Genomic DNA, 24,315 nt, shown 5'->3' with positions numbered 1-24,315 from the left:
GAGCATTGAAGAATTGGGATATTTGAAGAAAAAAGTCAGCTACCTACATGTACAGTCCCTCTGGTTCTTTGCAAGTTCGAAGCCTGGGCGACACTCACATGCCACTCCCACTTTTGGCGTCTCTCGGCAGATATGGGCGCAGTCATGGTCTTTGTTCATGCAATTCATGCCTTCTGTGAAAAACAAAGGAACACATCAAGGGAAGGAAATTCTAGAAATCCTTGTTTGTTATCTACTTTAATTAAAACCTTTCAACCTAAAGCTTCATTCATACATTGAGATCGGTTTGGCCAGTCCAGAACCTTACAGCCCAAAAAGATCTGACAGGGAGAGGAGTAACCTCAAAATTAGTGATTCAAACACTTTTTATGGTCAGGGAACCACTAGTCCTACACCACCTCAAAGAACTTCAGAATGGAGAGCCGGTAAAGTATTCCAAGGTCAATTGTTAAGAATGAAGCTCGTTGACTACCTTGCCCATCCCTGCACTGAGCCCCCTTGAGATCAGATTCTTATGCCTGTTCTAACAAAGACAGCCCTTAAAAATACGGTGTCCCACAGAATTCTGGACCATGTTCCACGGTTCCTCGAAACCTGGTTTTAAAAGAGCAGCCATAATTATTTGCAAAAATCTGACCGGATAGTGCTGAGAGAAAGTGACACATACTAATACAGATAATTACTATTACCTTGCTATGGCACTGAAGGAAATTGCTGTTCTCTGCAGTTTCCATCATTGCCATAGCATTTAAATGGAGCGGCAGGGCGCATTGCGGCCGCTCCATTCAACATCTCCCGGCAAGTGGTCTTGCGGCTGGTGGGGGGGCGACAGGGGATCTCCCCGATGGCCAGAACGATGGTCCCGTGTGGTCGGACCCTCACCGATCTAACAGTTATCACCTATCCATAGGTGATCACTTATAACCAGAATACCCCTGAAGGTTTCCTGTGAAGGGGAACATTTCTTCAGAGGTTCCCCATAGGTAAAAATTTAGCAAATTTCTGCTGTATAGCATCCACATAATCTGTAGATTAAAATATTTAGTAAGAGTTCCATAGGACTCAACATTTTTGGCTTATCTGTAGGCTAGGCCATCAATGTTGATTGGTGGAGGTCTTACTATTGGGACCCATGCCCATCCTCAGTATAAAGGGGCTGGCTCACTTGAATGGGGCTGAGCAGCAGTACCAGGCACAGCCACTCGTATGGACAAGCTGCTGTGACCATCAGATTGCTGGAAAATCGCGTCCCTATGTTTCTGATGATTGGCGGAAGTCCTGGGGGTTGGATCCCAAACAATCAAACATGGATAGGCCATCTATGTGTTTAAGTCCCAGAAAACCCCTTTAAAAGGCAAAACAGTCAGAGCTTACTATCGTATGTACGTAACCAGATTGGTTAAGTGTAGTCAACTATTCAAAGCAACCATAAACAACTTCAAGAAAATTTGCTGTATTTTGGGGACTGGGGTGGAGACAATAGGAAGTGCATGTCTTGTTACAGGAGTACAGAACCAGTGCCGACTCAGAGTCATAGCTAAAGGGGTGCAGAAGTAGCAGTCCCTGGCCTCTCTGCCACATAAGCAGACACTAGTATTATAATGGCACATGGTAGGTGGGGGGCCCGTTACACATTTAGTACTAGGGCCCAGTAACTTAAAGTTACACCTCTGGCAAAGGGCTTTTAAATATCCAACCTAAACAGGAAAAACAAAAATAGTAAATCTTAAAAAGGAGAAGATGCTCTACAGAAGGAGACAATGGGGGATATTTCAAGTTTGGTACAATACCATCTCTTCTCCACAATACTTGGGTGAATTCCCTACACCCTTGCTTGCTTGTCAACGTTGTATGGCTTGTGTAGAGGGGAATCCTGCACAGGTTCGTACATCCATTAAAATAAAAGGATGTGGTCAACCTTGGCTGTGCTCCCTCTCTCCAAGGGCCCCATAGCAGCCAAATGACCTGCCTCTATAGTACGTACGCTCTTGGGCATCTGAAACATAACCGATTCCAGGTTTCCCTGTCGAAAGGACTTCATAGAAACAGGACACTTCCCCTTTCCAAGGCAGAAGAGAAGAACTTCATATAACAAGTCATGGATGGAGGTCACCATCATGAATATATGCATTGCCTTATTTTGCAAACCCACCCCATGCATCAGAACATGGCCTTCAAGGGGTGTTTGCTCAATGGCATCTCATAGGTGCCCTAATCTACAATATTTCCATTATATATAGTTATTACATGGTTTGTCTTCAAAGTTGAGTTAACGGTTAATAGACACATTCAGGTTCTACGTGAAAACAAGAACAAAATTCTCAGAAAAATTGCATATGCTGAGGGGCATGTAATGCTCGGCCTGGAAAGTCAGCGATATCTCCAGCACCCCTCCTAAGGCTGGATGTATGATAGAATAGATTGTACCGGTCACATGTCACTAGATAAACAAATGAAAGTCTACACAGCAAGTCCATATGTTTCCAATTTCTAAATAAAACAGCCCTGGTAACAATACAATCATCCCCTGCAGATGGGATTGTGATTTTAGGTTCACGGGATACTCCTGCTCTGCGTGCAGGCCAAGACAAGCACATTTGTCATTACACCTCAGATCAGGGAGGACATGTGCGGCTCAACCGTACAACTTTATCATGTCAGCAACAGTAGAAAGAGGGTTTGTGGTAAGGAGTAGGGGGCTAGGTATGAACTTTTTAGTTAACACGAAGCCATATTACGTCAAAGTATTCCATCACCAGACATGATCTGAAACATCTTAAAGGGGAACAGAATCTCAAGTCTATCTGAACGGGAGAGGTTGATTGTTGTGTTCTTCAATGGGATCACTTACAGAAATTCCCAAAAATTCTTACCCCATGTTCACTTCTTTATCTCACATATCTCCAGCTTTGAGAACCTCCAAAGACATTTGTGTACATTTAAATTAATGCTACATTTCCATTCTATATATTTTTTAAACCAATGCATCTAAATAAAATAAAAAAATACACAAATAAGCATCTTTGCAGATAGTCTTGGTTAAAAAATGTGTAATCGGTTTTGTCTAAACATCTACTATGCGTCTCCATGGTTACAGACTACAAACAAACCATGTGTAGTCTGATCCTGCAGTCCTGTGTTACTCTCCTCCCTCTTCTGCGGTCTGTAAATTAGCAGGAACATGGAACAGGGGAAGTGGAGTAACAATGTATCATAGCAAGTAAAATGTATCAGCCTGGAGTCCTGCCTGTTTAGTCTCTGTAGTTTACCTAGCAATAAAGGGGTTGCTCCTTTAATATGTAAGCCAGCGTTACTTACATATAGACGGACGCTCTGACGGTCAGAGGCGCCGTTCCGACCCATTCCACCATCATAAGCACCAGTCACATGACCACTACGCACCAGTTTTCTTTGTGAGGACACTTGCTCTCCTCCATCATGATGCCTAAACCCCTCCCTCTGATCCTTTACATCTTGCCACTCACAGGCAGGAAAATATATAGGGTCTCATCATGGAATGACGTGCCGACCACTGGGGAAGTGTCAAACACGGATCCGTGTAGTACAAGCGGTCGTTACCACTGACTACCAATGGAGAGGCGTGGTTGAGGTAATCATGTGACTGGCGATGATAAAGATGGAACGGGGCGAAACGGCGCTTCTGACCGCCGGGGCGTCCATCTATATGTAAGAAATGCTGACTTGACTACTAAAGGAGCCAAAACTTGTATTTGCCCGGAAAACCCACTCTAACTAGAATGAGTGCAATTGTATAGGAATGTTCCCCTTCACTGACCGCAAACAGAGATCTACAAAATGTGCAGAACTTTTCATTATACAGAGATTTAACTATGGTTACACAAAACGAAAAACCCCCTTTAATGGAATCTTTAAAATTATATCACGAATAACAATAAAACAAATAAATATGCGGTTCTGTGAAATGACAGCATAAATCAACTTCTAATTACAGTAAATGCCTGAATTTCAAGGAAAAGAAAAACTCCAGATGGAAGACAACATCCGCTGCATCCCCCACACCTCGGAGATCCCTCTTATAAATACATGGATATTTGCTATACAATCCACAAAATCCAGCGCCGAGTTCTTTCGCTGGCCGGAACCATACGTACACTCCCACCACCCTTGGACCATTGCTGAGAAAAAGTTTAGACTCCCCCAATGAAGAATTACAATGTTTTTGTCTCTTTTCTGACCAGAGTTGACCTGTAAGTGGGTTGTCAACCTCTTGGCAAGCAGTGGCCCTGACCACAGGATAGAGGAGACGAAACAAAGGAGTGATCTCCGGCCCGACCATGTAAGAGTCCAATGGAGGACCCTATGGCTGTCTTTAAGGGATTCCAGTTGCTAGGGCAAGGCATGCCCCTCAATCACGCCCATGTGCCATAATAGGGGATATTGAATCGGACTCTACTAATGGAAAAAACCTTTAAGTGAGAGAACATTATGGCCAGGATCACACACTTTTTTTATGCCGGTTTTTTTTAGCCAAAACAGTGGACACAAAAGAAAGGAGATGCATTAGTCTTTTCTTTTTACCCTTTCTTCCTTTTAGATCAACTCCTGGAATTGGCTCAAAAAAACAGGACCAAAAAACAGCATCAGAATGGTGTGTGTGATCCTGGCATATGACAAGTTTATTGCAGCAATTGAGTTTCTCAAAACTTTTGCACTAAAATTCCTTTACTCTGGTATCACCAGCAGTTTAGCAACTCTAAAAATCCATCATAGACAAAATAATCAAGAATTTCCCAAAACCAGAACAAAAATAACCAATTCTGAGACTCCGTTGATTACGGAACAAAGTGATGATCGTATATTGGGTTTTGTTTTTGGCTGTTCATCTGGAGGTCCTTTGCTTTTAGATGTACTTTTCAATGACAGTAAACCAGAACATTTCATAATCTGACACATATAAGCTCCAATTAAAGGTAATCGTATAAGACTGTCTATAAGCACCGTTGCGGGGAACTGCAGCATGACCCAATTTAAATGATGGGACCGAATGCAGTTCCCTGTATGGCTGGGTGGCTGGGAGCGCCATTGTGCAGGGAAAACTTAGTAGGGGACGTAGAGAGGTAAATCAGGGTTTTCTTCCTTTTCTGCTATTCCAAAGTGACAAACTACGAATTGCCACCATTACAACTCTTAATGAAGATGTCACTCATCTTTTACAGACTCTTGACTGTCAAATCTGTCAAGTTCTGCAGCAGAGAAGACATTTGGTATGACTAGGCAGATATAACATTCAGTTGACCCTGAAAACACTGAGTGACAACTTTGGTGGGAGTGGCTATGGCAGCCATGTCGGTTGTCAGGCAAGTTTCCTGGGATTAGACATGGCAAAGAATATAATTTTGGACTTCTATTGATTGGTTTATTTCATTTCTAGCGACGGGTTAGTAAAATTTACTTCCAGCTGACGGCTCAAATCTATTCTCCGGGACATTTCTCAAGTTTTCAATTGGTCCGTCGTTTTCTAAAGCCTCCAGATGAGTGTAGAAACCTTCATCAAGAGAGAGTTCACGGGTGCAGATAAACCAAGGAACAGACCATATTTGTCCTTGAGGAAAGACTCTTTATTTTCCATCCACAACAATTGCAGATTGTGCTATTCTAAAGATGCGGTTCCCATGGTGACGCCATCAATAACATTTTCTGCATCACTTTCCTTAAAGGCGTCCGAAATGCTACAAGCTCTCGGTCAATGTGGGAAAACAAGAACAATTATCTGGTCTATCCGGACAGCAGAGCAAAGCTGTTTTAGCCTCATCAATGGAAAATAATGTAGAAAGGAGATGAAAAAAAACAAAAACTTTTTGAAGAAACTTTTTCCCCCTCCTTTCTTACTGTGAATGACTACGTCTCTAAGAGCGCTTTGTAGTTTCTTGATGGTAAAACAAACAATTCACGTGGCTGAAAGGGTCTAGTGTCGCGGCACAAAGAGAATGGGCTTGTATGACCGATCTGATGCAATAAGCTTTGGGACATCAAACGGAGTTTTAAAACTTTTATTGTGCCAAGTACAAATCGGCCATTTTCGAGACACTGACAAGTTGTGAACTTCAGCTGCTTCTCACATGTATTATAATGCAGATCACAATATCTTCTACTAATACAGATGCTTTGCCTAATTTTCCATGAGTTCCTGACTTGTGGCTACTGAACAACCCTATTCTGTGTCATCAAGGCAGATGTTTTTGGACAGTACATTCTTTAATTTGGTTAAAGGGGTTGTCAGACGACCCAAAAAGAAATCCTCAAAATTCTTTTAAAATGGTTCCCCACTTGAGAGCAATTTAACTCAAATTATTCTTTTTGGGTTACTCTCTGAACCCCGATATTGCTGCAGAAGTTGTCTTCTTCTTCCGGTGGGGAGACCGGACTTGCACCTTCTCCTCCTGGCATCCGCTGTTTTCTTCTCTGCAAAGGATTCCCCTCCCACCGCTTGCCTGTGTTAATCGCCCAGTGTAAAACCCCCTTAACGGGCAGACAAGCGTTCATAGAACGCTCGTTGCGGATAATTGCCCTGTGCAAAAAGGACAGCGATCTATGAAAAAACGCTCGATCATCTTCTGATCGTATCGTTTTAAAAAAGTTAAATATTATCGTTGTCGGCAGCACAGCCCCCTGTGTAAAGAGGAGATGCACTGCCGACATGATAATGTATGGGGACGATCGATCGGAGTAGTGACCGCTCGACCCCATCCATAGTTTCTTGTGACAGGTGCAAACGAGCGCCAATCAACGATGTTTCGTTGATCGGCACTCGCTGAACAGGCCAGTGTAATAGGTGCTTTTCTCTATCTTCCCCACTGTTCAGCCTGGGCATGTGCAAGGATGCGATCTTGCCGAGAGAGCCAGCCTCTTGTAGTCTTGTGCTTGATAACGCGTCGACGCAAACTTGATGGGAAGCAGACCTCTGTCATGTGGGACTGCCTCAAAACGTCATCAAGTAAGAGGAAATGGCAGAGCTTCTGACACCACATGATAGGTTTTAAATTGGCGATTTGGTCCAGAATTGAAAATTTTATTCTATTATAGTAAGTGTCTTTTTGTCATATAACAAGATGAATGGGTAGAATTTTTTGGTCTCCGGACAACCCCTTTAAGCCTGTCTTTAGATCAAAGGCAGACTAATAATTGTGTTGGGGTCCCTTACTACCCACTATAGAGGTTTTCTGTGACTATCCCAATTCCCAAACACTTTAAAACACTGGCAAAAAAATAAAATAAAAAAATAAAAGACTTTGAAAATAAAGTCCAAAAACACCTGGATTTCAGTCTGTTTTCTCTTGAAATGAGCCTCGTATTTTTCAGCCTGAACATTTGCCGTGTGAACATGGCCTTATGAAAGTATATGGAGCAGTTTCTGGGTGGAGCCCTATGGGCCATCTCTGGGCCTTCATGCAGTACTCGATATTGCAATCAGTCGGACCTGCCATAGTTATAAAATCAAAACAATGTCAATGTCCAATCAGCGGGGGTCCAACCACGTTTTTTTCTGGGTGGACGCATGGTCAGCCATTGATTATAATGGTCTGAAAGGAGAAGATGTGGCACAGCATTTTGCTAGTGCCTGTAACGTCCGCGGTAGCAGACCACAGACTCCTATCATCCTGCAGACATCTTACACCCTAGAGATGCCAGCACATGTGGCCGTCCTGTCCTGCAGTGACCACTAGGGCGCACGCTCAAGCTCATTCCCGGCCTTAATGGGCCAGAGCACACACATGTTTTTAGAATGACTGATTGTTCCCATGATCACCCTGGACTATAAGAAGGGCCATGCCACCTGGCGGGCATGACAAAAAATCAGAGCGCAATTTTAGCTCTCCCCTTCGCTGTCTCTCTACCTGCCATTGATATGCAACCCTAACTTCCAGGATGGCATCTTTCGTTGGTGGCATGCACTGGGTCACAAGCCAAAAGCTACATCAAAAATATTTTGAAACAATTGCCAGAGAGGGAATGGAACCCCTATTTTCTCCAAGGCTTCTCCAGACAAAACATACACAAAAGGTCAAATAACCAGGAACTACCAGTTCTTACACCTACCACTAGACTACGCCGTCACTCAAACACCACTGACTAAATGGCAGATTGATGATCAATCGCTCAGTCACTCCGTCATTTTGAAAGCTTTGGTCCAAGCTCATACATTTCTTCCCTCGGCCCGATTTTTAGAGATGAAACTTAAAATAGCACACAGATCCTATCTAACTCCTCTCGTAGGCCACAGAATAGGTTTATATCCCACCTCCCAATGCTTTAAATGCAGCACCATGGAGGCCAATCTCCATCATGGTCTCTGGGCCTGCCCTAATATTCCGACTTTTTGTCCCGTATCCGATCATATACAACTCAGAACCTCACGTACTACACTCCTGAAACAGCACTCTGGGCAATTTTTGGCTATATAGACCCGGACACACACAGGTGCTTCCAGGGGGCATATAGACTATTACATTATGTGGCAGCAGCGGGTGCGAAGGCCATTTTACAGACTTGGCTACACGACCAGGCACCACCATTTCAGCTTTTTCTGGACAAACTCTCATACTTCTTTAACATGTATTGGACGGAGATGTCTCTCCATAAAGAACTCCAAGTGGAGCAGTTCTTTGCCACATGGGAAACCTTCAGCTCCTACTTCCACAGAGAGTTAGGATGGATATTAGGAACTGCTTTCAGCATACTATTTGGTTTCAGGAACAGATACTTCTAGGAAACACACCAGTGTGAGGGTGTACAGGATTCTGGATGGTTGAGGTGTTGGTGGGAGTCGTGAACTTAGTTGGCGTGTTCTCTTCTCTCAGACGCTCCTGCAGCATTTACAGTGGTGTGGACGGAGGTGTGGCTGGTCCCCGTCCCATTTCTTTGTCCCTGGTTACATTAAGCCTTGATTAAGAGGAGGAGAAGCACGCTTTCTACTTCTGTATGACATTAATGCAACAGGAGAATTGGTTTTGAAGACAGGCGGACTTGTTTATGTTTGCCCCCCCTTCCCCTGACTAATAATACAATATATCCTGATTGATTGCTGTGTATTATAGAACATCTGTCATCTCCTGTACCCAAATTTGCTTCTGCGGATTCCCTCTCCCCTTCTTTTATTTTTGTTTGTTTTCATTTTTCTTCCCCTTTTTATTTCTGTTCCCCCTATTCAAAAAAGTTTAATAAACAAAATTGTAAAAAAAATAAAAGAAGGGCCCTGCCCCTTCCTTCATTGCCTGAGCATTGTTGTTTTAACTGTGTTAGTCTTAGCAAATAGTCCCTTAGTGTCTTCCAGTTCCCAGTGTTCCCGTACCTGCTACCTGTATCCTGTATTCCGTGCTACCTTGTTCCTGTGTCTTAAAGAGTTGGAGTCGTGTTGTACCAGCGATCTGTCTGCTGTGTTACATCATGCCTGGTGTCTGCTGCCAAGGTCCCATCTGAGCCTAGTCATCGCTACTGTCTGAACCACCACAGGTACCCTTGCTTGAACTATAGACTTTACTTGGTACTCTGTATTGGCCAGCTGCTATACCGCTACGGCGGTACGGCCCAGTGGGTCCACATACCCACAGATCGTGACAGTGCCACTGCCCCTTAATTTTATCAATCAGCAGAGGTCACACATTGAAGGCGCATCCTAGCAAATTTACATCACTGTCCCACCTGACACAATCCCTTTCATTTAAGGTGGCTCATCATTGATTGAATAATACAAAACATTTTTCCCATTTTAATGTATTTTTAAAAAAATCTGAGAAATCCTATAGAATACGGGGAATAGGAGGTTAGCATAGTGACAATTCAGCATTGAGCTGAATAACATAAGATAGACAGGTTGCTAGGGATACTTGGTTTATCAACGATAGCATTTTATATAGGTTTGTCAGGCAGCAGTCCCTGGCAACCATAAATCCCTAGCAACCAGTTAACATTACTCAGGTTTTCACCTCGGGAAATCCTTATTAAACTCAGGGCAAAAACTGTGGCGTTGCTAAAGGGATTACATAGGTAGCAATCAGAGCTGGGCCCCACATAAGTTATCTAATGTGGTGCAATTACTTCTTCTAAATAACGTACTCATACTAGATAAAGCTATATACCTATACAAATAAAAATATTTTATAACGTAAGGCACCAGGAATAGCTTTTGCACCAGACCCGGGAGCCTGGCTAAGGTCTTGCCAAACTACTTTTTTCCTGCCGGAGACAGCGGTACCTGAAGTCCCATAGAAATTAATGGAGCGCTGGCCGAGCATGCGCACTAGCACTCCATTCTCATGGAGCACTTCAAGGGAGTTTTGGTCCCCCGTTCTCCTTATCACTGGGACTCTCAGCGTTCGGACCCCCAGCGATCGCACATGTAACTCCTCTACTGTAGATAGGGAATTCATGTGTTTTGTGGGAAAACCCCTTTAAGTCATCTTTTTCCCTCTGCTGCGGTTTGTAAACGTACATATTCTTTTTCCCTGCCGGCTGTATGAGCAGGTTGTTCATGGTGTGATGCAAGGGCTGTGCTATGTGCTTTAAGCCAATTTTATATTTCCTACCCACTGAAACAGTTAAAAAGAAACTGCAGCTGCGTCCCCCTCCTCTCCCCTCTTCCTTGTCTTCTATTTACGGTTTCATTCTAGAAGGATTTTTTGTGAACTGAGGAGGTTTCTGAAGGGGAAGGGTAACAACAGACTGCTAAAACATTTATTGCTAGTCTGGGGATCCTTGTCGTGGATTGCGAGCTTGCGTCCTTTTGGCCAAAATGATTACTAATACCCCAGGTATTTTTCATTACTACATATATTCGCTTCTCTTGGACACAGTCGGGTCTTTGATGCTGGGAGAGCATGGTGTGTTGTTGTTTGGCATAGCAAGCAGGGTAGCCCGCTCTATGAACTATCAAGGCGTCACAAATAGGCTTCTACCTGGCTATACACGTTGTGCCTCATGACGTACACACTATCCCTCCATGTTTCACACACTTGCACCCCATTATCCATTTATTTCTATTGAGGCACTTCACTCATTACTGCCCTCTATATTTCACTCATAGTATTACACTTGCACACACACTATTCATTTATTATTTCTTACTACACATCCCATGCACCACACACACCACTCCCCTCAAGACCAGTGGGAGTGGCTATTATTATTTAAAGCACCTGCTCATTCCTTCATCAGCGTTTCTGACCTGGCTGTGTCCATTTGTAAGTATGGCCTTTTTCGGTGTTTTTGTATATGTCCCCTTGTTTTTATCGGTTCTGCTAAAACATTTCATCTATTCACATGTACTAGTGATATTAAAATAATTATAATGATAAGTACACTTTAAGTAACAAAAGGATTAATAAAAGGTCATTTAAACCAGTGATCCCTAATCACCGGGCCGCGGACCAATACTGGGCCATGGATCATTTGGTACCGGGCTGCGTTATCTGGTATCCATCGGGAATTCCGGGGAAAAACTGCAGCAAATTGTGGTGCAGTTATTCGCCCGGAATGTCCACTGCGGAAAACTGCTGATCAATCAGACGGCCTGCTAGCAGTTCGGCCTCCTGTGATGACGCTTTATCCCAGGAGACCGCTGCAGGAGGCCGGCCTGGAGTTGATTTTTTTGCGGCGTAATCGCAGCGATTCCGCAGCAATAAGCGCAACAACTGCTATTTGTTGTGGGTTTTACCTCCCCATTGAATTCAAATACAATAGTCATGCTGCAGAATAAAACTCTGCACGCATGTCAATCTCTGAGCAATTATGCAGCGTGTGGATAAGATTTGTCCTTTCTCATCCACTTTGCTGCTACTGTATTACGCTGCAGATTTTCTGTAACTAATTCCGTTGCGGAAAGTCTGCAGTATTTACGCAATGTGTGAATTGAGGCTGAATTCATACACAGCTTTTACGTACCTTTTCTGTGGTGTTTTTCCTCACTTTTTTTGCACCAATAATCTGCGGCCAGATGTGACTTCAAAATCTATTATGAAAAATGAGATCCCCTACATACACAGCATTTTTGTCTGTGGTGTTTTTGTAGCGTTTTTGAGGTTAGTGGCGTTTTTCTGGTGCTTTTTTTCCAAAGGCTTCACTATGGACCTTCAAAAAATCCAGAACGTACATAATGACACTGGATACAAAAGCTATTAAAAAAAAAAACACGTAAAAAAGGCGACTAAAACAGTTTTTTACAATTCTCCAAACACCAATAATATTAGACACAGTCATCAAAATCACTATAAGGGAAATGTAGCCCCCCAAATTGGATGGACTAGCTACCTCAGAAAAAATAGACACTCCGCAGATCATAGGAACACATGGGGCACAGCAGTCGCTTCCACTTTTTTCCCTGCACTGGACCCTGTGTTTTGCAGGTATTTCACCTGGTTAGAAGCAGCAACGAGAAATTTTTCCTGCAGCGCCCCTACAGGAAAGATTAAGTATTACATAGTTCCTGTTGAAATCAATGGACTGTTGATGTAGCCGCTCTCTGCTCGGACTAAAATATGAGGGTTCTAAATGGGGTAATTCCCTCCATTAAAATGATCACAACGCAAAAACAATACAGTACCAAAAAGTTAAGTCACAAATTCAGGTCTGCTACATCTGTAGGTTATATACATATAAATGCTTGTCCGCATATATGAGTGGGCATAATTATGCATGGAGTTATTTATACTACCAAAATGAAACAGAAAATAAATTTAAAAAAAACTTTAAAATCAGCAATTATGTTTTCAAAAAATACCTTCTATGTATGAGTGAGAAGCTGTTTATTTTATATGTAAGTACATAAGTCACTTTAAATGGCCCCAGTCTGACAGGAACAGCTGGAGGAAGATTTAGAAAAATAAAAAAATTTCACCTAGTAAGGAATACCCAGATGACGGAAAATACATGTTCTGTCTACGACGAATACTGGTAGCTAGTGTAGGACACATAGGAGATGTACCGGGATGGAAATGTGCTAGATTGTCAATGTAACCATCCAAGAAACCCTCTGGGTACACTCTACGGCAGTGATCCCCAACCACCGGGCCTCTGATCGTTTGGTACCGGGCCGCGGCATCTTGTATCCGCCCCGGTGGACGCATGTAATTCCGGGCGAAAAACCGCACCAAACTGTGATGCCGTTTTTCGCCCGGAATGTCCACTGAGGAAAACTGCTGTACATTTAGCCGGCCTGCTAGCAGGCCGGCTTCCCGGGATGACATTTCATCCCAGTAGACCGCTGCAGCAGTCACATGGGATTGAAACGTCATCCCAGGAGGCCGGCCTGGAGGAAGAACACAGACTTCTGGGTACGTATAAGTTGTTGTTTTTTTTTTTCTGAGTTGCGTTTTTGCGGCGGAATTGCTGCGATTCCGCTGCAATAAACGCAACAACTACTATTTGTTGTGGGTTTTACCTCCCCATTGAATTCAATGGGGAAAACCTGCAACAAATAAGCAGCGTTTATGCAAATACAATTGACATGCTGCAGAATAATTTCTGAGCGGTTCTTCAACTTATCATTTACGCAGCATGTGGATGAGATTTGTTTTATCTCATCCACTTTGCTGTTACTGTATTATGCTGCAACAAATTCCGTTGTGGAAAATCCGGGGTATTTACACAACATGTGAACTGACCCTAACCCCCCCAAACCTCAAACCCTTCCAGAACAAAATGATCTCAAATGCCTTGAGGTGGCAACCGAAACCTGAAAGACGCGGAAGGAAGCGGAGAACTACGGTTCGATTGGATTAAACAACAGCCAAAATGGCAACGGCTCAGCCAATGATCACCTCCAGAAAACTCAAAGAAGATCTGACGTTACCAGTGATACTGCAATAATCAGAAGACTATTAAGTGAAGCCAAGTTACCAGCAAGAACTCCCCGCAAAGTCCCATTGCAAAAAAAAAAAAAAGACCACATGTCCTGAATAGGTTAAAATTTGCCAAGGAACACATTGACTGGCCCAAAGAGAAATGACGCAACATTTTGTGGACTGATGAAAGCAAAATTGTTCTTTATGGGTTCTAGTGGCCTCAGACAGTATTTGTTGTTCAGGTTGTTACGGTCGTGGCGATACCAAATATGTCTATTATTTCATGTTTTGGGACTTATATTTTAAAAAGTTTATTCATTCTAAAAAATGTGTATTTCTGTGTATTTTGTTTATTTATTTAACATTCTTTTTTTTTTTTTTTTTGTTTCAATAGTTTTTATTGGAGTTTTTACATGAGTCATAAAACACATAAACATATCATGCCTTAATGTATAACGCTCATTCACTTATTTCGCCTTAAAGCATATGATCTCAGTGTCATTTTGGACGTAATGGAAATATCAGCATGAAAAATTAACAAGTAAACTAGGAATAACATGGAACACACAGAAAACAAAACAAAAAAGAAAACAACTCTGCAGCAATACTTGATATTATAGACATTGACAGTATACCGCCATATAGCTATGCATTTGTTGTCTCATCGCAGGCATAGACCGAAGACAACGTATCTCTACTCATTTTCTATCCAGAGTATCATTCATTTTTATTTATGAAATATACTGTTAACCCAGGGGTTCCACAATAGACTAAATTTGGAAAAAGAAGAATTACCCAGTGCTATTATTCTCTCATATGTATATGTCGTGTTGAGTGAGAGTATTAGTTCATCTATTGAAGGAGCATCTATCTTCTTCCAGCGACGTGTAATAGATAACTTAGCCAATGTCATAATTTTACATATCAAGCATCTCATGACAAAGGGGAAGACATCTAGATCAATAGATAATAATGCTAGCTGAGGAGCACGTGGGATTGGGCAATGAAATATTTGACCCAAAAGTTCAAATACCTGTGTCCAAAATCCTTCTATTTTGGGACATTGCCACATAATGTGAAAGAGGGTGCCTTTGTTGCCGCAACCCCTCCAGCATGTAGACGTTGATTCAGGGTACATCTGATGCAGTCTGTCAGGAGTAAAGTACCATCTCAAAGAAGTTTTAATTGCTGTTTCTACATGTTGGATACATGGTAGGGCTGTGTATATGAGTTTAAAGGAGGCCAACCAATCTGTATCCTCAAATGTCATCTTTAGATCTCTTTCCCACAGCTTAATCAGATGGAATTTAGTAAATGAATAATGAGAGTTAATCGTATTGTATATGGGTTTTAAACCCTTAACTCGTCTGGAAAAGTGGCCAAATAATTTAAAGTTACATAGCGCATCCAGGTTATTGTTACTCATAATGCAGTGTTTTATTTGCAAATATTTGAAAAAATCTGAGTTGGATAGAGAAAATTTTTTCTTGAGATGTTCAAAGCTCACCAATTGACTGCGCTCAAACAATGAGGAAACCGTTTTGATACCATTTATAATCCATGATGATAAAGATAGGTTAGGAATTATCAGCATAAAAAATTCTAAGGGGATATAACTTTTAAGTAAAGGAACCCGTTGGGACGTATTATGTTGAATGTACTTCCAGCATTCCAGAGTAGTCTTTGTTAATGGGGATAGTGGGCAGGGGTATGGTAATTCCCAAAATTGTAAGAATAAAATTGTTTTTAGTGGCAGGGGCGAAGTGTAGGAAGCTTCTATTTGAACCCATTGTTTAACTTCTTTCATATCCCACCAACTAGATATCTGCGCTACTTGCGTAGCAATATAATAACTGTGGATATCTGGAATACCTAGTCCGCCTATCTTTCTATCTTTAGTAAGCAAATGCATGGAAATTCTGAGCTGTTTTTTTGACCAAACATACTGGGAGAGGGTTTTTTGCGCCGTCTGAAAAAAACTCTTAGGGAGGGCAATAGGCAAGGTTCTGAATAGGTATAAGAGTTTGGGTAGTAGTAGCATTTTGTATGCTGCAATCCTGCCAAGCCATGATGTTTCAAATTTCAGAAGCCGTTCCGTGTCTTTTTGAATGGACTTTAAAAGTGGTTCGTAATTAGCCTCATAAAGGTCTCTGAAGGAAGAGGTTAAAGTTATACCCAAATACCGAATGCCCTTGGGTTGCCAGTCAAAAGGGTATTTATTTTTAAGGAAATATAACGTGGAGGAGTCTAGGTGAAAAGGAAGTATTTGTGACTTTTTCGCATTTAATTTATAGTAGGAAATTTTTCCAAACACATTAATAATGTCCATGATTAAGGCCAACGAAGATTCTGGTTCAGTGATGGACAGTATGATGTCGTCTGCGTATAGCGAAATAATATGTGATTTGTCCCGGCACTGTATTCCTTGAATTTCCGAACAGAGTTTAATGTGTTGAGCTAACGGTTCCATGGATAATATAAAGATTATTGGGGATAGTGGACATCCTTGTCGGGTACCATTAGATATGTTAAATTCTGTGGATAGAATCCCATTGGTGTATACTTTCGCTGTAGGCGCCGAGTATAGCGCTCCAATGGCCCTCAACATTGTATCCCCAATTCCCATCTCTTGAAGGGTCGCAAAGGCGTATGACCAGTTAATTCGGTCGAACGCCTTTTCGGCATCTAAGGCCAACATCAAAGCTAGTGTGGCTCGCGTTTCAGTGAGGTGGATTAGGTTTAAGATCTTTCTTGTGTTGTCTGACGCTTGCCTTCCTTTAACAAAGCCCACCTGGTCTGCACTCACCAATGTGGTCAAGAGGAGGGAAAGCCTTGTTACAATTAGTTTGGCATAAATTTTTAAGTCTGAATTCAAAAGCGAAATTGGTCTAAAATTTTGTGGCACATCAGGATCTTTACCTGGTTTAGGGAGGGTGACAATGATGGCTGACTGGTTTTCTTTCGGGAAGGAACCATTATCCATGGCATATTGAAAAAATTTTGTCAAGTAAGGGATTAATATGTTGGATACGGTTTTATAATAGGAATTTGAAAGGCCATCTGGACCTGGAGATTTGCCTTGTGGAAGGGAACGAATAGTTTGCATAATTTCTTGCGGTGTGACTGGAGCATTTAATAATTCCCGTTGTTCTATTGACAATTTTGGCAAAGATGCCTTCTTGAGAAAATCATTTATCTCTGGGGGGTTGGGGTTGTCAATGAAAGGGTCGTCCTTTAAGTTATAAAGGGATGAGTAATATCTACGAAATTGATCCACAATGTCTCTGGGGTCAAGTATTTTTTTCCTATTATGAGGATCTATCAAGTAAGGGATTCTAGTTTTTTGATGTTGAGTTTTAAGACGGGCGGCTAGTAACTTCCCTGCCTTATTGTTTTGTGAATAGTATCGGGCTTTAGTTTTCCTTAAATTTTTTTCATATTCCGATAGTAAGCAGAGACGAAGGCGTTGGCGTAGGAGGAGTAATTGGGAGGCCCCTTCGGTAGAAGGTGATATTTTGTTTTTTGTGTCTAAAGTGCGGATCTCAGTTGAAATCGAGGATATCTCTGCTGCCCGAGCTTTCCGAAGGGTGTGACTTAGTCGGATGAAAGTACCCCTAATGTATGCTTTGTGTGCATTCCAGAGGGAGGAGATTCCGACATCCGGCGTATCGTTTTGTTGAAAGTACTCGTGAAGATCTCTTTCTATATCTTTTTTATAAGTAGGGTGTGATAAGAGGAAGGGATTGCATCTCCAGAGGAAATCTGGAGGTGTACTATACGATTCAGCAATCGTCAGAGTAATTGGCGCGTGATCCGACCACTGAATACTTCCAATAGTCGTAGTCTGAGATAGAAGAAGTGTGCTTTTATCTATTATGAACATGTCAATTCTAGAGTAGCTATTATGTACTTGGGAATGAAACGAGTAGTCACGCTCTGAGCCATGTTGCATACGCCAGATATCGTACAGCTCCTCCCCCCAGAACCAATCCCCCAAGGCAACTCTTGAGAACCGGGAATGTGAAGAGGTATCTATGTCAACATCTGTGACAGCATTGAAGTCCCCACATATAATTAAGTGTCCCTGTTTATGTTTAGAGATCAATCTATGAATTTTGTGTAGAAATCTCATCTGATGGGTATTAGGTGCATACAGCGTTAGCAGGGAGTATTTTACATTATTGATTAGACAAATCAGAAAGATATATCTGCCGTTAGGATCTACAAACAATTCAATTTCTTGAAAAGCAACTGAGGATCTTATAGCCATCAGCACCCCCCGGGTTTTGGTAGAGTAGTGTGATTGAAAAACATAAGGAAATTGAGGATGTTTGATGCGATGTGCATCTTGTTTCAAAAGGTGAGTTTCTTGTATACAAAGAACTTCACATGCTAATTGTTGCGCTTCTTTCCACATATACGCCCTCTTATGTGGACTGTTGAGGCCATTCACGTTTAGAGAGCCAATCTTAAGAGCCATTATAAAAGGGTGTGAACTGCTGACTATAAGCCTCCCCAGGTGTAAAAGTCATACATTTTTCATTACAGAACTGGTATGGTCTAGTCGGTACTGGTAGATATGCCTTTTGGTGGCCGTATGTGCATACTTGAAATAAAGATAGCTGCAAAAAACAAACAAAAGGTAACATAACAAAAGTATGTAAATACTTAATCAAAAGAAGGTCTGAACACCCTGAAGGTTCAGACATATGCAGGGGGGGAAACAGTCCGCCTGCAACCGGCTTTCTTTGGCCTCAAGAAGCCCAGCATCGCTCCTGCCATAAGGTGTACCTCAGCGTCGCGGGCGGTTTCGGAGGTTGACTACTCGCCATTCATCGTGCACAGGCTGCGGGGGAGCTCTCTTTGTAGCTTCTGGAAGAGCTTCCGCAACTGAGATACCCCATTGTTGGAGAAGTACAGCTCCGTCTTCAACGGATCTGATTGTGTGTATGGATCCATTCCTGTTTATCACTAACCTCACTGGGAATCCCCATTTGTATAGGATCTGATGTTCTCTCAGCGCAGTAGTGATGGGGGAAAGTTCTCTCCTAAGTTGTAGAGTGACAGCGGATAGGTCTGCATATACAGCAATCTGGTTGTATTGCGCAGGAAGAATCTCTTTTTGTCTGACAGCCATCATAAAGTTATCTTTTACGTGGAAAAAGTGGAAGCGGGCCAATACATCTCTTGCAACATCATCAGCAAGATGCTTGGGTCTAGGGACCCTATGGGCTCTATCGATAATCAAATCTCTGGTTGTGTAGTTAGGTAGCACAGACTTGATAAATTCTTGAATATAAAGGGTCAAATCCTTGGGTGCTATATCTTCAGGTATCCCTCTAAATTTGACATTGTTGCGTCGGGAGCGATCCTCCAAATCGGCCATCTTAGCTTTCATTTGTGAGACTTTTGCGTCCAATTCGTAATGGGCATCTATGAGCTCATTGTGAGAAGCGGCAAAGTCGCTCATTTTTGATTCGGTATGTTGAACCCTGTCTTCCACTGCGTGTATCGCTTCTGACATAGGTTTAAGTAAGTGAGCAAAACCAGAGTAAAGAGACTGCTGCAGAGCTTGCAGCATAGACTTAAGAGTTAATTCTGTGACAGGGTTAGATGAGGATGGCATGTCAGTTAAAACATCTGAAGACATACCTTCGTCGTCATGGCCATCTTTGTCCGATCCCGATGGGGTCTGAGCGAGATGAGGGCCCTTCTTCTGCTGCTTCCCAAGGCTCCTAGATGTAGGAGGTAAAGTGGAGGAGGACGAGGTTCCGTGTGACTGATCTCTAAGATGGCGGCCTCTGAGTCCCGGCAGCCTCATATTTATAGGAGACCCTCTTGTTTGAGGAGCCGGCTGCATGTCAGGTGATAAAGCCGGGACAGAGCTGCTTCTACGAGGTGGCGATGTGGAGAGCGGGGATCTCGGAGCGGAGGTAAGTGAGCCTGCTTGTGAGCGGACATCGGCGCCATTTTGGGCCGTCTGCTTATCGTGAGGAAAGTAAAAATCCAGCAGTTTCGCCGGTCTGGACGCCGCTTTTCCTCTTCTAGGCATGCCTGGTGGTGTTATCCTCCGATACAGTGAATTCTGGATGTAAAGGAGGTATTAGGCGTTTGATTGTCGCTGTATGTCGGTAAGGCAGGATGGAGCCGAGGTTTCAAGCGGCCATTTAGTCCGGTAGCCAAGCCACGCCCCTTTTTTTTTTTTTTTTTAATCCCATAGAGGGATTTTATATTTTTATTTTTTAACTGTAATGAATTGGCATATATCTATATGCCAGTACATTAGCCTGTGTACTGATTGTACACAGGCAGTTGTTCGGGCATACCTAAGTATGCCCTAACAGGGAATATGGTCAGACAGCCCTGGAGTCCTTCAATGGACCCTAGTCTGTCTAGCCATACAAGCTATGGGCCTTGATCGCGTCATAGCGATTTTCTTTGAAGCGATCAAAGGGCAGTCCCCCCTCCTCTTATTTACGTTGAATGCTGCGATCAGCTTTGATCACGGCATTCAAGGGGTTAACGGAGGAGAGAAGAGGTCTCTCTTCTCTCCGCGGCTGTGTATTACAGCCGTTGCCCCGCTCCTGATCGCACGCGGACACGCCTGTCACACAGGACGAGAATGCTCGTCCTAATGCTCCAAGTACCCGCCGCTCAGGACGAGCATTCTCCTCCTGTGTCGGCAACTAGTTAAACACAAACTGGAGAAATGTTGTTATTGATTTGAATGCGTCGTATTTCCAGTGAATTTACATTTAGGGAAATAAAAGTTAATGATTTTGCGCTTTATTTGCTTTTTTTGAATGCTACTATACGGAATGGTGTTCACGCGGGGCAAATAAGCCTCAGAATCAACCGCCGGAAGACGTGTGTGGTTAATAGCAGTCCTCCAGCAACAAAAGATGATATTGGGGAAAATTCCAATCCTACCCATTTAAGCCAATCAATGCTAAATTGCGTTTGGTATCCCTCAAAGATGCCTATAGATTTTATAGCACATTACATAACCGTACAATTTAAAAAAAATGGGAGAAAAATGTTTTGGATCAAACAATCAACTAAAACTTTACAATTAAAGAAAATACTTCAAAATAAAAAATGCACTAAATAATATATATCGATCTGCAACTCATCTCACAAAAAACAAGAACTCAAACAGCGACATAAACCTAAAAGTAAAATAATTATGGCCGATTGAAGGCTTAACATGGCTCGTTAATAAACCTGTAATTCTATAGTGGGAAGTCCTATGGGACTACTGTGATTCTATAGTGGGAAGTCCTATGGGACTACTGGGGTTAACACAGAGGGGGCCAGGACAATTTGGCAATGTCTTTTTCTTGATGAACCTGACCAGGACTCCTTTTCCTAAAAAGTTGAAGGACCCTAAGGATATGCTCTCATTATCTCATATGTAGGGAGGGAGTATGACCATGCTTATATAGCATTATATACATATTACAAGACCCAACCTTGGGTTTGAATTTGCCCCTGAACCTGGCCACCTACCTTGGACCACTGATTAAACTTGACCTAGTCTTTGCCTAATATTTCTGGACCATGTTCTCAGCATTGTAGTTTGTCCCACTTACTTGTCTACCGGCCTGTCATTATAGCGGTCATGGTCTGTGGATACGTGGACCCACTAGGCCGCACCACCGTAGCGGGGAGGCAGCTGGCCAAACAACAGAGCACCAAATCAATACAAAGTCCCAGTCTAGGGTACCTGAATAGTCCAGACAGTGGCCGAGACTTAGCACGGATGGAGGTGGGTACAGCAGTTTACGCCAGACGTGGCGGATGACAGCGGGTGCATGACACTGATGTGGTAGATGACACTGGATGTGACAGATGACAGCAGGTGCACTAGGACACAACTCCAACACTAACAGGCTCAGGAACAAGAACACAGCACAGGATATAGGTAACAGGGCACCGGAAACCACGGGAACAGGATAACACTAAGGCACCATTTACAAGACTGACATTGGAATACTAACAACGCTCAGGCAATAAGCAAAGGGGCAGGGCCCTTCTTATAGTCCAGGCGAATCATGGGCTAATGGATGATGATTATGATTCCCATGTGCGTGCCTGGCCCTTTAAGGCCACGCACGAGCGTGTGTGCGTGTGCACCCTACGGGACACAGCGGACCGGAGCGGAAGTGAGCGCTGGCATCTCCTGGGAAGGAGTTGCGAGCCAGCGCTCACAGATCCATGGCTGCGGCCAGCCGGGGGGGGGGGGGTGAGTAAACCCGACAGCCCGCGGCCATGGACGATACAATACAAATGTTCACAAGGCCTGAAATAGAAATAGAGTTTCAAAATTCCATTACATAGTGGCAGTTATAAGTTACACTAATAGGCCACCTGGTCAATACTGCTGTAAAAATACCTTACATCCATATCTTAGACTTTTAATATTGTGTATCATTTTCCATGCACAATCATGGGACAGCCATCTTGCCTGAGCTACAGTGCTTTACAGCTGTCACATGGACATAGGAAACCTCAGTAAGAAAAAACTACCGATTGATTTCTATGGGAGAATGTTGTGGGCATGCTCTGTGACATCTGCAGAAATCATTGTGCAGGGAGTAGGAGGAAGTGATCTGTCTCCATGACCTATTACCAGTGGCGTTGTTCTGTTATCTTCCTCTAACTTTATAATAGAGGTGTTACTTTACATTGTAATCCTGCCTGTGATGATAATGAGATGATTGCTGACCCCACTTCAGAGTGTACACAGCACAAGCTGAAAAGTGATCACTACAGAACTGGAAGGGTCAGCCTATTGAGGGTTTTAGTCAGTGTAAAAATGGAGAGATTATTGTATTGAAAAATAAAAATGTAAAAAAAATAATTTCAAGTTAATGATTCGAACAATTGTTCATTGCCAAATTATATATGTTTTTTTTCAATAAAATTCTACTATAAATGTAGAAAATCTATTTTCTTTGATTATCTAACATGCAGATCACCAGAAGTTTCTTCCATCAATAGTTTGAGAACTTGCATCAGTTTCCCACTTTAGATATTTGTGACAAATACCCATAAATGTCTGATAGACGAGGGTCCCAGCTTAAGGTCTCCCAACCCTCTCTTTGCAAGCCAAGGCTCGGCCTTGGAGGAAAGAAAAATTGCTACCATAGTACAGCATAAGAGAGCAGCATGGTTAGAGGGTTAAGGGGGTTTTACACTGGGCGATTATCGGGCAGACAATGTTCATCGAACGCTTGTTGCCGATAATTTGCCTGTCAGAACAGCGATCAGCAGATGAACGAGCAAACACTCGTTCATCTGTTGATCATTTCGTTTTAAAAAAAGTTTAACATGATCGTTGTCGGCAGCACATCTCCCTCTGTAAAGGGGGAGACGCGCTGCCAACATGATAATGTATGGGGACGAGTGATCGAAGTAACGACCGCTCCTCCCCATCCATAGCTCCGTGTGACAGGAGCAAACGAGCGCCGATGTCTCGTTGATTGGGGCTCGCAAAATTGGCGGGTGTATTAGGGCCTTTACTCACTAGGTGCCTGGCGTTTCCAAATTTTGAAATACCCTTTAATTTTTGTATCGGATAGTCACATAAGACATGTAAAATCTTAAGGATCCTGATTCAAGACAATTGATGGGAAAATAGCCAAAGGGTTTGGACCCAAAAAAAGTGAAATTGGATGGGTCCTTCTTCCATCCAAACTGCGTTTACTGAAGGCATCTGGAGAAAAAGTGTCCCTGAACTGGACTGCCGATGCTTTCAAGTTTGACCTAAAAGAAGCCTTTGTAGCAGCGTGAAATAATTCATCCTTTATGCTACTTGAGGCCTGGACTCCTCTCAAGCAAAGGCTGCCAATTTCACAGAATATATTCATAGTGGTTTTAGAGTGTGGACGTTCATGGTCAATTGTATTGAGTCTCTAAGCTCACAAGTCATGTGGCTAGAAGACTTTACTCGGTCATTAACCTGTTCAGTGCAGAATATCAATGAACTTCAGTCCATTTTTTTTTTACCAATTGTCATTAACAAAAACAAAAAAAATAAATAGAACAAGGCAAGGTAACATTTTTATAGTAAACTTATTTTTTCAATAATTAATAATGATAAATATAGCTCCCCTAGTGCTCAATTTGTGTTGTTTTTTTTTACATTTTACTTCTTTACATATTTTACCTCTTTTCTAGTGCCTTCATCTTTAAAGGGTTTGTCCAGTTAAGAAAACCCATTTTCATATACCGTATAAAGAAATTCTGAGTTAATAGAGGGGGTCCTCTGTTCAGGATCCTCCTCTCCCTGGAAAGTGTGGAGAGCAACTACAAAGAGCGTCTCTCACTCTTGAGGACCTGTCCTGTCCTGTATAACACAGACAATCCATTGATTTGAATTAGCACTGTGTAATCCTTTATTTACCCTGTTGTGGCGCTGCAGGGAAATTGAACAGTTACTGCCAGGTTGCCTCACAGATTACTGCTGATCACTGCGGGTCCGAGCAGGGGGACA

The 24,315-nt window shown here is 42.6% G+C and overlaps 1 protein-coding gene across 1 annotated transcript in view; it reads right to left on the bottom strand.

Moving 5' to 3' along the window:
- The window catches only part of SCUBE1 (signal peptide, CUB domain and EGF like domain containing 1), a 205,700-nt gene that overhangs the window by 86,932 nt on the left and 94,453 nt on the right, over positions 1-24,315 (bottom strand). The window contains exon 5 of the mRNA XM_075855615.1: positions 48-173. Coding sequence (XP_075711730.1) covers positions 48-173 — 126 coding nt within the window. The remainder of the gene's footprint in view (positions 1-47; positions 174-24,315) is intronic.

Source organism: Rhinoderma darwinii, chromosome 3 (assembly GCF_050947455.1).
Source record: "Rhinoderma darwinii isolate aRhiDar2 chromosome 3, aRhiDar2.hap1, whole genome shotgun sequence".
Lineage (NCBI taxonomy): Eukaryota > Metazoa > Chordata > Amphibia > Anura > Rhinodermatidae > Rhinoderma > Rhinoderma darwinii.
This window is presented reverse-complemented; position numbering and strand designations above follow the sequence as displayed.